At 36.4% G+C, this 17245-nt stretch overlaps 1 protein-coding gene across 4 annotated transcripts; it reads left to right on the top strand.

Annotated features, from left to right (window-relative positions):
• Window positions 1-225: 225 nt before the first annotated feature.
• On the top strand, window positions 226-17154 carry LOC148428200 (solute carrier family 41 member 1-like). 4 transcript variants are annotated; one of them, XR_015864870.1, is made up of 12 exons: window positions 226-360; window positions 1594-1940; window positions 7712-7819; window positions 8204-8275; window positions 8889-9033; window positions 9125-9271; window positions 9465-9609; window positions 10206-10285; window positions 10442-10576; window positions 10904-11052; window positions 12089-13205; window positions 16664-17154. XR_015864870.1 is itself a non-coding variant. In XM_088408516.1 (11 exons), the coding sequence occupies exons 2-11, from the start codon at window positions 1629-1631 to the stop codon at window positions 12257-12259; spliced, it is 1464 nt and encodes a 487-aa protein (XP_088264642.1). In that variant the 5' UTR covers window positions 226-360; window positions 1594-1628; the 3' UTR covers window positions 12260-15557. The 4 variants fall into 4 exon arrangements, 1 of the variants encoding a protein (XP_088264642.1); XR_015864871.1 differs by having other exon boundaries at window positions 333-472; XM_088408516.1 differs by lacking the exon at window positions 16664-17154 and having other exon boundaries at window positions 12089-15557.
• The last annotated feature ends 91 nt before the right edge of the window (window positions 17155-17245 follow it).

Raw genomic sequence — 17245 nt, 5'->3', positions numbered from 1 at the left:
TGCACACGTTTTAAATGTTGTTCTGTTGAACGTGTTAGTTGTATTTGGAGTGTGAATCTGTAAAATTCAAAGTAGAGAAAAGATGAGGGAGAACAGTTACATACGATGTCCACACGAGGGCAGGATCGAGTCCATAACGCTTTTACTTTTTTCAGCCAATCGGAGATCGTCTAGTTTTGCAGCTGTTTCCATGGGAGCAATATTATGGGCTGCGCGCGTGCTATTTCCGGTGTACAGTCGGATGTGCCTTTCTCCAAACTCGCTCTTCTTTTCTATTTTTCTTGTTTTAATCCCCAATTTAATGGACGTCGATAAATGAGCGCTTTCTCGCAGATTTTCGGAACATCTTGGCCGTTTAATGTGTGTATTTTTATTTGTTATATTTTAGTAACAGTTGTGATTTGACGTTTTGTGCTCGGTGGAGTTTGCATGATGTCGCCGTACTCCAGTATCCCTAAAACATGTCTCTTAGGTAAACCCAGATTTAAAGTCGTTCGTTGTTGTGGGTATGAGCGTGAATGGTTGTCTATAAGGTGGCCTGGCGTTGACACTTGAATTGGCCTCACTCTAGCTTGACACTCATTCAAACTCAGCTGGGAGAGGCTCCAGCTCTGTCTCCACCATCGTGATGATAACTTATGAAAAATGAGTTGATTGGGAAAAAAAAACAGCAGAGAACATCAGGTCCAATTATTTATGCAGTTGAACCCCCTGCATATAAAGAACTTGATTTAAATTCTTAATATTCCGGCGTTCTCTGTGAAAACAAGGGACCAATTTGAAAAATGGTTTTATCAATACAATTGAAAGTGAACCTTTTCCAGTTTGGTTAAAGAATTCTATATTTCTCTGTTGGAACAGGCCCTAACACGGATTTTTATTATTATTATTATTTCCATACGTTTTCTATTGCATTTGTCCTCACTTTAGGTCCAGAAGTGAGGGACTGGTTGCCACTCAGTCACTATGAACATGGAGACAAGACAACTGTTCACAATCATATCTATCTAATTAAATTGTGGGCGATTCAGTTAATGTACAAAATATGAGAGGAAGTCAGAGAACTGGGAGTAACCCACTTCAAGCAGGGGGATAACATACAGACTGTCAAAGGGACAAATGTGAACATCATGCACAAGTCTATTGATGGACAGATCTAGCGTCATGAAGCACTTGTGATATTTTCTGCCACCTCCAGATGGCAGTCATGCTTCACAGACAGGAAATGTATTTTTGTGTATTTTTAAACCAAGACTACCATCTAGACTAGAGGAGTAAAAAAAAAAAGGGGGGAGGGGGGCTAATTTTCCCATCACTACACAAGTATGCTGACTAAAAGATAATATTTTGGAAGAATCAATTACGTGTGTATATTTCTGTTAACTAGCACATAATGTTCTGTGTTTATTTCATTCCATTGTCATTAAGTAAAGTAAAACCTAGTTGAAAATCAACTAGGTTTAGCAAAAAAAAAAAAAAATCAAAACAGTCACTCACAGAGTAAAAAAGACATTTTCAAGTATGAGTTTTACAGGGTACAAGAGTAAAAACATATTTTATGAATTCCTAATCATGGCATTTCTATCCTCCTAGATTAAAACAGTGCCAGTACTAGCAATACAGACATCATGCCTGGCGAAGAAAAGGCACCACAACAAGCCCGCCAGAGGAAAAAGAATAAAAAGTCCCGCTCTAAAGGGAAGAGCCCTGGTGCAGGTCCCAATGCAGGTCTGGCCGGTACCTCGGATGGACGAAATGATCTCAACTTACCACCTATCCCTCAGCCACTTCCAAAAAAGCCATCAGAAGCGAGAACCAAAGTAGCGGTCGCCAAGGTTGAAGAGGAGTCTTCACGAGCAATATGCCTGCAAGTTCTTTTTCCATACCTGCTTGCTGGAATGGGAATGGTTATGGCTGGGCTGGTGCTGGATAATGTACAGGTGAGTTCATTCACAACTTTACATACCTGATGAGCTTGCTTATAATAAGGTCATATGAATTCAGATTGGCAGGCCTCTCATTCATTGCAAATCAGTAACCTAGACTACAGGAAGCAAATCATAATGCTGAAAGCAGAAGCAGCAAGTCGTAGTTGTGGTTTGAGTGTTTGGTCTTTGTGACTTTTATATGTAGTTTTGTCTTATTGACAGCGTTTTAATTAATGTGAAAAAGAAGTGTGTGTAGTCCAATTTACCTTTCATTTTACCCTTCATCTCCTCCCAGTGCCCATTTTCTCTTAGATGTGATGCTGGATGCTTATTGATGAGCTGATGTCTCATTCCTCTTTCCCCTTCACTGATTAACACATTTTATCCTCATTTACTCACACCTTTTGCACCATCTTTTGCTCATCAGTGTACCGTCTGTGACTGATAATGGGTTTGGCTGAATATGTCCTCGAGGGGTTTTAAAAGGACACAGTGTCTGAATCTAAAGGACGTGGACAAAAATACTCCGGATGTAGCTGTGGTGTAAATGTGTTTTTGATTCTTAATATTTTTTGTTTGTTTCACCCCCAAGGTTTATCTGTGAAGTTGAATTTACACTATGATTAAAAATATACTATATCTCTATCCAGGGATCATTCATAGCTGTTTGTGTCTGTACATAGAATGATTAGAAAAGATCAAACTGGATTGTGTTGTGCCATATACTGTGCGTTAATCCCCCCCTGACACAAACACTGAAAAGCCACTGTTAGGTGACGCTCGCCTCAACATGTTGATTTATGTGCCTCTAGCGGGGATGAGTAACTTAAATGCTGAAGGAGGGAGCCACAATTTTTTCATCAGTTCTAGTCGAGGGCCATATTGAACCACCCACTTCCTAACTCAATCTAGGACAATAATGTTTTGGATATAGACAAAATAAGGTTTAAAACAATAAAATACAAACATATTGTGATTTTTTTTTCTGATTCAAAATTCAAGAGTTTATTGTCATATGCATAGTAATACTACACAATGAAATTCTTATTCTGTTCACTTTCCCAAGCAGACTACATTGCATAATTGAGCAAATAATTAAGTAGGCAATAAAACACACAACCAAAAAACAGTAATAGAGGATAAAAGCAGTAATATTGAAGCACTAATAAATGAATAAACTCACATTCTGAGCATATTTTGGAGTAGCTGAAGTGGGAGAAACTGTGTACATATGAGGATGATAGTGCAAAAATATGTTGTGCAAAATATTATATATTTAGCAGCTTTCCTGCAATGTGCAGGATTTATAAGGTGCATGTGGTGAAGTGACTGGTGACATTTGCATGAGGGATTTGTTCGGAATCCTGATGGCCTGTGGGTAGAAGCTGTTTGCCAGCCTGCCGGTCCTTTTATGGTCCTCCAATTATTTAAATGAATGATGGAATAAATGTGAGGATTGCATCGGGATGCAATGTGGTATCCTAAACTGAGCCATACAAATGAATTATGCAAATAAAAATAGATGTTAATTGAGCCATTTAGTCTCAAAATATTTTTTGGTCATAGGGGATCAACATTTATCTTTTCATGGGCTATACTAAATAGTATGCACTACTAATGTATGTATTGTAAAAAAAGTGATAGAAGGAATGGGTGTTTCCGATATTTGGAAGGCTAATCAAATAAACAATAACAAGAGATGCTGTCTAGTTGATAGTTATGATCACATGTTCCCAAGGAGTCAGGATTTTAGACAGATTAGTGTTTGAGGAAAAGCAAGAGTGTTAGTGTTTGCCAGTAAGCTGTCATTGCCTTCCTGGATGAGCATGACGTGCGAAGGAGACGGCCCCTCCTTTTAAAGTGTGATGTCACTGCCGCGTGGAGGGGAGCGGAGCAGAGCAACACTACCCTGATGCTGTGCAACAGAGAAGGAACACCAGCTGCTGCATCTTATTACAGGATCTTTTGGATTGCTTATTGACAGCATGGACCTGTTTTGTGGAGGGGGGGTGGGTTTCTCCCTCATTGATAAAGAGGCACTGGATGAACAGGATTTGAAACCCTGAACACTCCAGACTCATCAAACTGTTTGGACTTAATCAATCATTAAACTGTCACCATATCATTTTTGCTGTGTTTTTGCGCTGAAGATGAAGGTTACTTCTGTTTGGATCAAAATGAGGACTAAATACAACAAAGACTACATGGAAATCAGCGCTTTTTTGTCATCTCAACCTCTATTCCCATTTGAATAACTTTTCCTCCTGATTGAAGACATTTTTGAACATGATACAGCGAGAGTTTGATAGTTCGCGTTTTAGGGCAATGATTGTGACCGATGGCGGCGTAATAGTGTTAAACCAAGTGGCGCTGATAAATGGATCAGTTCATCACTGCTGACTCATCATTGGGTCAGAGATGCCATGCATCATTGTTTGGTAGATTGAACAGAAAAGGTAGCTTTAAACTTGCTAACCTTAAAAATGCATCGATATTTACTCAACTCTTGAAACCGTTTGGTCAAAGTTCTAAAAAACAACAAAACAAAACGATTATATAAAGAAATCATATGGTCATATTAACTTAAATGTGTATATGAAATTAGCAGTTTATGTTTTCATCACTTGCAATGAAATTTAATTATTATGATTAATTCAGCCCATAAAAGTAACATTACAAGTTTCATATAAGTAGCCCTAGCCAATCTTGTAACTCTGTTAAGCGTTGTCGTTTACCTTAAATCTAAATATGTTGCAGATCTTTTGATTGTCGTTTGAATAGAACCCAAAAATTTAAACGTCTTGCTCTCTACTTAAAAGTAATTGTGTAAAAACAAAATGTTGTTGACTCATATTGTAAATTAAGGTTACCTCTAATTTAAATGTATTGTAATGTAATAAATGTATTTCCTGATTTTAGGTCAGGCCTAGCACTTTCCTTAGTAGACCTTGAATTTACTTTGTCTTCACCTTCCATTTGAAATACTTCACTCTGTGTTTTCTTCTGGAGTCGCGGTATTATTGATGATCAACAAGGTCTTAGCTGCTGATCGGTTATCGATTATTGGAGCTGACTACATTCTTTTTTTCCACTTTCCTTCTTGCCACCACTGCCTCCACTCACACTTTTACATTTCCTGGGATGACACGATTACATTAAACTTAGATAACCCCTTGGCATAACATGGCGGTGACTCATCTCGAGCTGGAGCTTTGCTACCAGGGGAATAAACTACGTGGTGTGACATGGAAGCTGACACACTCAGAACATGGTTTTCTACCTGAGCACTCCTGGCTCATTGCGCTGCAGGTCTTGGTGCCGTTCCTGGTGTCAGGACTCGGACTTGTCTTTGCTGGTGTCGTCATGGACCTGATACAAGTATGCAAATCTGTCCGATTGAAGTACTGATTGGATTGAGTTCTGTGACAAAAATATAAACGATTGAATATACAGTGCACATTATTTATAGAGTAATTATAGTCTTGGATATAGAGACAAAAGACAAATATATTCTGAACGATTAATGAAATACCTAAAGGCCTGAATTGAAGAATCTTGCTGGCATACAGTACGGAAGACATGTTGTTAATGTTTTTCCATATCCGAGTACCCCATAACCAGCCTTAACCATTTTCAGATGGGAGAAAATGACTTGGAAAGAGAGTGCTATGCCATCCATGTCTATTTTATTCAAGTTTGGAAACAATTGTAGTAATATCTTTAGGCGTACTTTGTTGAACAAAAAGAAAAGACAAAAAATTGTCACTAATGACAATACCCATCCAAATAAAACCTAACAAATTAGAGGCATACAATATTTTGCAAATGAGTCTCTATAACACAATTAAACAATATATGATGCATTTTGTTCGAATCAATTGGCTAGGAAACACAACTGTACTCTTGTTTTATTGTCATTAAATTAGATTTGCTTATACCTGCATAAACTTTGGTAAAATTGTGAAGTGCCTTCACGTACCCACTGGAGTGCTCGTACATTTGAAGCTTTGCCTTGCAGAAAATCGTTTATCTCATATAAACTAATTAAGTACGGATTACTTCCATCCATTAGTCATGTCTTTGCTGATAATATTGTATTGATATTAGCGAGGTCTGCCAAGATGTGCCAGGCATCTATTTTTTTCTGCTGGATGTCTAGAGCAACACCAGGCTTAATTATTGACTCCTTGCCAGACACACCAGCATCAGTAGAAGCTGTGGTGCAGCAGAAATGGGCCATCGACCAAAATGACCTCGGAGTATAACATTGGTTGCCTAAAACCACGAGTCCCAATTCTTTCTGTGATGTGTATTATAAATGTTGCTCCTCAGTGTTGATAAACTATATCTTTTATTTCAAAGAGGACGTAGCAGGCTTGAATAAATTAAAAAGACAATTTGTTAAAGCATTCTATTTAGATAATTGGGCTTGCGTCAAATCGGTCTTTCTAGTTGTTGGGTTATAAATATCCTCATGCACTTCCAATGTTTAATGTGATTTTTCACATTTGGAAAGGGTTTAGTAGGACCAGACAACTCCATTTGCATCATTCAAAATAAAGACCATTACCATATTAAAAAAAAGTGTGCTTGCCAGTTAAATACCTGCCAGGAAAGAATATATGCCTACTCCAAAACACTCCCTTTTTCATTAGCTTGCCTCCTTCCTCCCTGCATTTTCTCTGGACCACTTCTCTCTTGGCAGCTGTGCTGTTCCCTTCTTTCTGCATCTATTTAAAGACCTAAACCCCATGAACCTGCCAAGTAGACTTGAAGTCAGAATTAGGGCTGAGTGAGCTATATGGTAAAAAAAAAAAAAAAAAAAAAAAACATCTTAATTTTTTTTTCAATCATTCTGGACAATGACAATTTCAGTTGAGGAAATTAATCCAACAAACATTTATTTAAAGGTTTGAAAAAATCCTGGGGAAAATATTCAAAAGTAAATATTTATTCAAAATCAGTTTTAACATAAACCTAATATTTTTAGCATCTGCATATCTCTTTTGCCATTTTCAGCAGTGAAATTTGAATATTTTAACTGATTAAATTCAGAACCAAATTTTTCATGCAATATTAATACCTTTAAAAGCACATTTTTCCACTTGCTGTCGACTGAAAATATGATCTCCGGTGTCAAGGCTCGAGTAATGACTAATCTTGGATTACACGTTGGGCATGTGACATTCATAAATTGAACCGTGATTGATTGGTTGTTGATCTGCTAAGCCTTCAGCACATGCAATGTCATTTTCAGTCAACAGCAAGTGAAAAAATGTGTTGTTAAAAATATTTTTTGCACTCGTAAAAAAAAAACATATTTTTATCAAAACTATAAAATGATCTCATTCTGTCCCAAGGACATAATTTTACGTTTTTAGAGACCAACCATTCAATCCCAAGTACTTTTTTTTCTTCAAATATTTTCAAGTGTTAGGCTAAAGGTCTAAAATGGCTGGTAGTCAGAGAGTTATAAAGTATTCACTTATACAATACATGATTTCGATAAATGTCAAATCTTCCATTTTTGCAAATGACACATTAATCAAATTACTTGTCAGAATAGAAGAGATGTGCATCCAGTGCACCCAGTAAACCTAAGCTGTCATTTGGTGGATTGTCTGAAATATCATTACAGTACGTAATATTTTGGCAAGGCTGAGGTTTTATAGGGTGCATCTCTTGGGATGAAAATATTTTCTCCAATAAGTTCCGAATTTGTATTTTGAGGAATCTCACATTGTTGGTCATCTTAAATATATTCAATTTCTTGTGTGTTTCAGCACTGGGATGTCTTCAAGGTCATCACAGAGGTTTTTATCCTCGTACCTGCACTGGTTGGCCTCAAAGGAAACCTGGAGATGACTCTTGCTGCCCGCCTCTCCACTGCCGTAAGATGTTACCACATATTCCTTGTTCCCTCATGTAACTGCATCTTAAGGACCTCCATTGCTAAAGCCTTTGTTCCCTGGTATAATTTAGAAAAGAGCCAAGGCCAAACTATTCCAATTTGGCTGTCTGATTTTGACTCCATATCTGAAATTTGTCAGAATGAATTACGCACACGCTAATATGATGTAAAACGAAAATGAAGTTGATTTGCATTTTGTATCATGTTCTATGCAACTCATCAGGCAAGCAAAGCCTTAATAGAAACAGCCTTTTTGACTGCATTTACCCTTTTAATGTTAATTGTGATTGAGTTATGAATTACTGTCAGTACATTTCAATGTACTATAACTGAATGTCATTTTGTTGTGACACCATCTCTTTAGGCTAACACAGGGCAAATGGATGACCCTAAAAAGCAATGGACCATGGTGTGCTCCAATCTTGCATTAATACAGGTAACATCTCCCTCAATTGGTTTGTTTTAGTGAGCAATGAGGAAGCAATGTTAAGTAAAAACTTTTTTTTTCACAAAATTTGACTTGATTTGCTCAATAATAGCATAACAGATATAATATTTACACCCATAAATATTTCAAGTGTTTTTTTAAATTACTGTCTTGTATCTTTAGTGTTACGGATTAATAGTGGGGGTATTCACAATCACTTTTTTAAGACTGATACAAGTACTCAACTTCTAAATAGTCACCAACATCACTTGCTGATACCATTAATAATTTTGTGCTGCACACCCTTCCCCAAAAATGTCATATTTTAAAGAAAGGCTTATATATTTCAGTGTAGTATTGTCCCTTGCAATTCTATGAAATTAATGACAATTTTCTATTCTTTTAATATGTAATTTATCCTTTGTAAGTGTAAAATAGTTCCAAGAGTGGCCAATATTTGTATCGGCCACCATCGCAAGTACCAATACTCTGAAAGAAGGTTAAGAATCCTTGTATCGATACTCGTCCATCCACAGCTATTAGCTAAAATGTCTTACTGATGAATTGCTGGTATTTTAGCCACACGTGTATTAATGTTCATGTCTTTGTGCGTTGTCCGCAGGTTCAGGCGACTGTAGTGGGATTCCTTGCAGCTGTTGCGGCTGTGTGTTTAGGAGCAATTTCCAGAGGGGGGATTGAATTTGACCAGGCAGCCGTTCTATGTGCTAGTAGCATCGTCACCGCATTTGTAGCTGCTCTCTCTTTAGGTCATTACCCTAGACGAGACCGAGTTAACCTTTAGTGTTTGGTTGTGTTTCCATTCTCCTTATGTTTCCGACTCATTTATTTCCCCCACAGGTTTGTTGATGATTGGAGTGATCATTGGTTCCAGGAAGGTAGGCATCAACCCGGACAACGTGGCCACCCCTATAGCTGCCAGCTTGGGTGATTTGATCACTCTTTCCCTGCTGGCTGGAGTCAGCAGCACCCTTTATGAACACATAGGTCAGTAAATACAGATGTCAGACAGAAGACCAGGATGTACACTAAGTGGAACGCTGCATATATTTTGTTTTTTCAGGTTTCGTTATGTTTTTCTCCACAAAATAAAAATAAAAGCATGAACATTTCATGTAATCGTTAACTTGAAACCAGACAGTTTCAAAATAGATGTTTACTTATTGTCTTGGGCCCACAGATACATGGTACCTCTCCCCACTGGTATGTCTGGTCTTCTTGGCCCTAATCCCACTCTGGGTTGTGGTGGCCCGACAGAACCCTCAGAGTAGAGAGGTTCTCTGCTCAGGGTGGCAGCCTGTTTTAGTTGCCATGTGTATTAGCAGGTAAATAAAATGATAACACATATAACACACTGTGAATGTTAATTATTGAGCTGTCACAATGAGCTGATTAATCGACAACTAATCGATTATCAAATTGGCAATTATTTTAATGATAGAGTAATTGTTTGGAGCCATTGTTTAACTTCAAACTACTGACATTCTTATATTTCAGTCTCTCAATCATGATTATTCTGATTTCTGCTCTTTATCAAAGTTCTCTGATTTTGTTTTGTGTTTAATCCAAATAAAACATTGGATTTTACCTTATGAAAATGATGACTAAACCAGTGATTGAATCAAAAAGGTGTGTACCACTTCAATCTCTTGTGTAATATTACTTAATTGTTTATTTCGTCACTGAAACAATGCGAAATAAAAATCAATAATTGGCGAATAGATTCTAAAAAAGTTGCAGTACTACACTTTAATGCAAAATAAAGTGTTATTAGATTAATTGGAATATTCAATAGAATAATCGCTTCTAAAACTATTCGATAGTGACAGCCCTAGTTAATCCATAAACGTAGCGACGCCTCCGAAAAATACATTTATAAAAAACATTTTAAATGTGATACCGTGTTTTTGTGTATTTCCAGCCTTGGAGGTGTTATACTGGACAAGACGGTCAGTAATCCCAGTTTTGAGGGAATGGCCGTTTTTACCCCAGTTATCAATGGTAAGACAAATGAGATTCATAACTTTAAATACATATTATCATCACACTTATTTCTGGCATTGTCTGAAAATTTCATCAACTGGAGTTAACAAAACTGTATGTATTAAAAAAGTACATTCTGGTGTACTTATCGTCTGTCAATTTTGACTGGATCAGGAGTTGGTGGCAATCTAGTAGCCATCCAGGCCAGCAGACTGTCAACCTACTTGCACCTCTGGAGCATCCCGGGAGTGTTGCCTTACAAGATGAGGCAGCATTGGCCCAATCCCTACACCACATTCTTTTCCTCAGGTAATACCCCCCAAAAATTACAGCTTACCTGTAGCAGCCATTTGGAAACAGGGGACAACAATGCCTGACGCGCCGAGTGGTATTTTTAGTGTCTTTTACAGCTTAGTGTTTTATTTTTACTGACTATAGCTTTTTAATTCACTGTCACCTCTCTCCTGAGTACCACTTTTATCCGTAGTAAGCAATTGTGTTCAGGCGAAAAGGTCTAAAACTATCTCAGTTTGTGTCAAGAGCCCAATAGAGTGAAGTTGAGCTACAACAACTGATCATTTTACAGAAGTCATGTTCACTTACAATGATTGTATCTTCTCATTCAAAACCAAACAGGTTTAAACTCCAAGTCAGCACGAGTGCTGCTGATGCTGGTCATGCCTGGTCACCTGGTCTTTCTCTACGCCATCTCTCTGTTGCAGGGAGATGAGGTGGCTATCACGTTAGCCTTTGCTGCTTGCTACCTGTGTGCTGCTCTGCTGCAGGTACAGTCACACAGCATCATTTTCGCAGCACACAAATACTCGATAACACAGAGGCATCATTGCGTGTTGGTTTCTTTGTCTTGCCAACTAGGTTGGAATCTCAGCTTGGGTTTTTCGACGTGTTAGTTTCATTCCCCCCACTTTGATACTGACGGTCTCACACAACTGTCGTTCCGACTGATCACATTTTAACAAAGCTTACTGATTCAAAAGTGCTGTTTCAGCCGGCAAAGTTGTCTTATTGATCAAATTTTATGGTGAAAGATTTGGACAATGAATAGGAGGAAAGTGTACTTCTCAGCACAATTGAAATTAAAGTAAAAAAAAATGTCTGTCACCAAAACTGTATGAAAGATGGCCATTCATAATTTAATGGGAATTTGGTCTTCTGAGTTTATAATTAAAAGAAAAAATATGTTTTGCGTTTATTCACAAACTCAATATTTGAAAGCTATCTGAAACCAAAAAGTTCTCCATAGGCGCATCCCAGGATCACAAACTAGTTTGATTGGGCAATTGAAAGTTGCACTGTTGGTTGACTCAAAGTACTGAAAACAGTTAAGCCTCCATTACATGGAGACTTAGAAACCTCTTTTTTTATGTTTTGATCATACTAATTTGCAGTCACTGTAAATCCTGAATATATTCACTTTTGCTATACCAAAGTGATGTATTGCTCCAGCTGTGTGTACTTTCTCACATCATGCCGCAGTCACATGATTAGATGCATGATGTGACAGTGCCAACGAGGGGTGTGGTTCTTTCAATTTCCCATTAGCAGTCAAAAAGTAAACAGGGCCTCATTATTAGGTATCAAATTCTGTGTTTTAATTTTAGACTGTATGGCAAATGTTCTTGGACTGTGTCACTCAACAGGGCAGGGATCTCAGATCTATCCCAACACGCAGGCACCATCCTGCCTCCAGCTACAAAGCTGGAAAATGTCACACCTTCTTTATCTGTGCTCTGATTTTGACTTTCAATCCATAATTCTACGGTTTGTTGCTTGCTTAGCTCGGTATTCTCCTTACTCTAGGTGGCTATCTTACTTTATGCGGCTGACCTGATTGTTCGTATGATGTGGCGACGTTTGCTGGACCCAGACAACTTCTCCATCCCGTACCTGACAGCCCTGGGAGACCTGCTGGGCACCGGCTTTCTGGCCCTGTGCTACCGTGTGTCATTGGTTCACAGTCAGGAGCTGTGAATCCGTTTTCCCCTTTCTTTCCTTTTCATACACACATATGGACAATACAGTTCTCGGACCCAATAACTAATGGAAATACTACGCTGTTAACATATTTACTAACTCGTTCAATCCCAAAGACATTTTTTTAAAGAGGCCATTCAATCCCATGTAGTTTTTTTTTTTTTATTTTGGTCTTCTTTTTTCTTTTTTTAATTGTTTGGTTCAAAGAGGTCTAAAAATGGCAGATTAATGAAGTAATCAATCAATTACAGGAAAATGTATTTTAGGTCGTAAAAATACTAAAGAAATACTAAAAGTAACAAAGTAATTATTTACCTGTGTACTTAAGTACTAAAGTCAATTTTCAATCAAAGTATTTGATTACTTTTGGTGCCTAATTACACAAACTAAGTATTAAAAGAATTGATTACTTTGGGTACCTAATTACTTAAAGTAATCAATTACATTAATAATTTTATTCATTTAGCACCAGCCATTTTTAGACACTTCCTCCGCCAAACACTTGTAAAAGAAATAAAAGAAAAAGAAAGAAAAAAGTATCTGGGATTAAATCTGTGGACTCTTAAAAAAATGTAAAAATATGTTTTTGGGACTGATTTGGTTAAATATATTCACATGTGGGCAATTTCCATCTGTGTTTGTGCTGTAAATAAAATTATTTAAGTGGCATTTACGTCTTTGTTTTTGCTGTAAATAAATGTTATTTACAGCAGAAACACATGTAAATTCCACACAGGAAAATATATTTAACCCATTCAATCTATCAATCCCAGAAATGGGGGCTCCCTGTATTGTAAAGTGACGTGCTTTCTTTTGCATTCTCAACCATTCTACCTCCACTCTGACTTTGCTTGGACAAGAAATGAGTTGAGAGTGATACAGGGGGCGCTCTGCTCAACACCGCTGACTTGCATGTCTGTGACCACATGACAGCACATCACCCGTGAGTATGATTCTAGCAACATGTGAACATCTGTTAGGTACTCACACTGTAGCCCGTTATTGCTCGAGGTCAGACCATGTCGCCAACTCAAACCCCCTTTTTTAATGTTATTTATATTTTAGAAGAAGGGATTCATGATGTTTTTATTGTCAGTCCTGTTTTTAATTACTGCAAGGTGTGTTCACTAGAGAGCACTGTGACTCCAAGTACCAAACCTCATCAAGTTGTTTGCGATTCACTGCAAAAAGACATCCTTCTATCCCTCATATGCTCAACAGCACACTTGAATCGGCATTAATTAGTCAAGGAGCAAAATTAAATCTAAAGATGAAGAATAAATAAACAAAGTACAGGCCCAAAGTTTGAACACACCTTTTGTTTATGTTAAAAAAAGGATACAGGATTAGGTATGCTTATACAATTTTTATAGATAATAATCTTATTTATAGTCAGCATGTGTGTGTGGGTGTGCGTGTGTGTGCGCGTGTGTGTGTGTTGGGGGGCAAGATATACAGTAGTTGAGAAGCACTGGGTTAAAGGAAGGTGAATTAAGCGCTAAATTAATTGATTATTTAAGTAATTATGTAACAAGATTATTAATTTCGGCAATTAATTTAGGTACTCAAGTAGTGAATGGCTTCAAGTACTAAAGTAATTCATTACTTACTTTTTAAGTAGTTGTTTAGTAAAGTACTTGATTACAATTAGCACTATATTACAATAAGTTTGCAATTACCAATTTTGTAAGTAATCATTTACAAAGTAATCAATTACCAATTTTAAGTAATTGATGACTTAAGTACTCTTGTACCCAAAGTAATCATTATAGTACTTGAATACATAAATGTATCAGTTACTTTAATACTCAATCAGAGGTAATCAGTTACCTTGGTATTCAATTACATAGTCAATTACCTAAGTACTCAATTCATCTAGAACCAATCATTTTTAGACCTGCCTTTTGCCAAACATCTGAAATGCAAAACCTGTACTAAAAAATAAAATTGCCTGGTGAAAGTTTTATTAATATTATAGTTTAGATAACACAGTTTAGTGAACAACTTGAATGAAAATACACATCTGGGCTATGCCACTCACATGTTCAGATCTGCCCTACTGCAATGAGAGACAGCTTTCTGTGAACTACATGGTTCATTCATCATTATCATGTCTTCAATGAGAAGCTATAAAGTAAAGTCATGAAAAAATGCAAAAAAGTGTGTACAAAATGTTGGCCTCTACTGTCGATCACACTCACATCAATCGCACGTCTCTAGATTGTACATATGTGGATTATTTTAAAAACTAAGAAAAAATAGTCTTATTTTCCTCAGGGTTACTTTATAACGAAATGTCATCTTAATCGTTGTAATATTCAGGTGAAGTGACAAATTCTCACATCAACCTTTGTGTAACCACAAAAATTCACATGCAACACTTCTGTTGAAAGTTCCAATATGTTTAATGGCATACATTTATCAAATAGTGCAGCCACTTTCGTAAATGTATTGAAGTTTATGATGACTATAATACATCAGTGTTACACCAGAAAGAACTTTCACAAGCAGAACTCAAATCCGTTAAAAAACAAAATTATGGAGGGGGAACAGCACTGTGTGCTGTATAACACTGACAGGCAAAAAATAAAATAAAATACTGCAGGTGGGTGCAAAAATACCTCCCAAAAATGCCTATTGTTGGCATTTAATTATAATAAATAATAATAAAAAACAGAACATGGAGTGAACTTTTCAGTGTCTTTTATTTGTAGAAAATCAGTGAAAATATTTGATTATGATCAAAGGTTGCTTTGGTACATTTCTCAGATCAAAATTAAATTTCTCAAAAGTACTTGTTTACATAAAAAAGCAATTTCTTATTTCTTTGAACATTTCGCAAATGCTTTTGCACATCTACGGTGTACCGCATGATCAATTGCTTCTAACACATTGATGAATATGTATAACATTGTATCTCAGTTGCATTGTCTCAAAGAACACAATATGTCGGCATTAATTAATCATACTTGCAAAATGGTTAAACAAGTTGTCATATATCAAGCATATTTCTATTAGATTTCTGTAACGAAGGGACATGTCTGAAGCATAAGAGCAACCAATGATCAGCCAGAGTAAGAATTAAGGATTCAGAGAAAGGAAATGGCTTTTGCATTGAAAACATGTTTTCATATGTGTATGATTTTTATTTTTATTTTTTTTTGAGGCATGTCCTCACTTGATTTGCAATTTTTAATTCTGATCTGTGTAAAATGCACTGATGTGACTTAAAAAACTCCAATACAAGGCCCTCCTCTGATAAAGGCCTTAACTTTAATAAACGTCTGGTACTCTACAGTTCAGCACTGCTTTCCACAATTTGAGAAAATACTCTCATTCTTTTTTTCCCTTTTACAACTGTTGTGCTACTGTGTAACCGTGTGAACAAGCCCACATGTATTTCACACGTATGGCATTATGGGCTTTTTACAACCAATTGTATCTATGTTTTCAGCTCAGCTTGCATATGTGTTTTATGTGCTTGCCCCCCCCCCCAAAAAAAAAAAAAAAAAACGTGTGACATCAAACTGTGGTACATTTGGCAATTTCTTGCGCTATTGTGTTTGTATTTGAATAAAAACAGACTGATGGGAATCATTTTGGGATCAGTCTTTCAAAAAATGCCTGATCAACACTTGATATGATATGATATGATATGATATGATATGATATGATATGATACAGTATTTAATTATAGCTAAATAGGTGGACTGTCGCTTTAAATACTACATTTAAATAATAAAGTACCGATTGTAAACATGTCTTGTTTACAAAATTTTGATTTTGCAACTGAGCTAATTTTCATATCATCGTTATTTAAAATGACAAATTATTCAAAGTATTTTGATTTTTAGGTTTTCGCCCAGCTCTAGTCACTATGAAAATATTCCATTTTAGATTTTAGATTGTGTGACATCCTATTAAAGGCAATGTTATAAATTATTTTGTAATAGTAAGCGAATATAAAACATTGATAGTGCCAAATAACATCTCGCCAAGGGCCTGTCCTGCCTGTACCCACTCCTTTTGATTTAGGGTGATCTTTTTGGACAACAGTGATTGGTGGACTTGAATATAAATGTATCCATGCATTAACCTCAAGAAGGTCGCAGGTGCCAGCTTTAGGGTCACTGACAATGCCATTTGTCATGATCATGGAATGATAGCTATTGTACGTCTTTTTCAACATCTTATACAGTATTGGAGAAATCTTATGTAATCGTACAATTTTAACCTTTAGTTGTGGTATTTAAAATAGCCTCCACGGTCAACCACAAAATAATGTGAGGATTGTCTTCGAATATGTAAATTATCCTGTTTGATTTAGTTCACCCCAGGTTACTGTTGTGTCACTTTTGGTCATGATAATGAGATGTTGTTTTTCTTTTGCTCTGGTTGCAGGCTGGGAAACATTGTTCATACTTTTACTGCGGCCCTGACCAAAGGTTTCTCTTCTGCACAGTCACTTCCTGTTTAGTTTTGTTTTTATTTTTTGCTAACTGGTCTAGAGTACCCTCACAAACATGTCTTTCACATTGCATTTATGCAGAATACCATACTTAATCATTAACAGACAAACATACCTTGTGTTACTGCAAGTTTTACGTGAATATTATTAATTTCAATAATGAATAATAATTATTATTAATGATTTCAAACATGACGGTCTTTATTTTTAATCTTATGAACTTGAAGGGTAAAGTATTCTTTTTTCATTTTAATTTTGAATTCACCTTATATGTATAGTCTTCCCTCATTTATTGGGATTGTGTTCCAAAAAATACTTGCAATAAGTGAAATCCACAAAGTAGAGGTTGTTTTTTTTTCATATATCATACATGTTTTTTTATTACATATTTATTTTATGTATAATACATTTTGTAATCATAAATCGTGTTTTTCATCATAGTTTTTCCATGTATGTATATTTTATTGATTATTAAAATGCTGTTTATTCTAAATATTGTTTAATTTAATGCATGT

Source organism: Hippichthys cyanospilos, chromosome 2, assembly GCF_059441005.1.
Source record: "Hippichthys cyanospilos isolate Australia breed blue-spotted pipefish chromosome 2, RoL_Hcya_1.0, whole genome shotgun sequence".
NCBI classification, from domain to species: domain Eukaryota; kingdom Metazoa; phylum Chordata; class Actinopteri; order Syngnathiformes; family Syngnathidae; genus Hippichthys; species Hippichthys cyanospilos.
The sequence above is the reverse complement of the archived record's forward strand: the minus strand, read 5'-3'. Positions and strand labels throughout refer to the sequence as shown.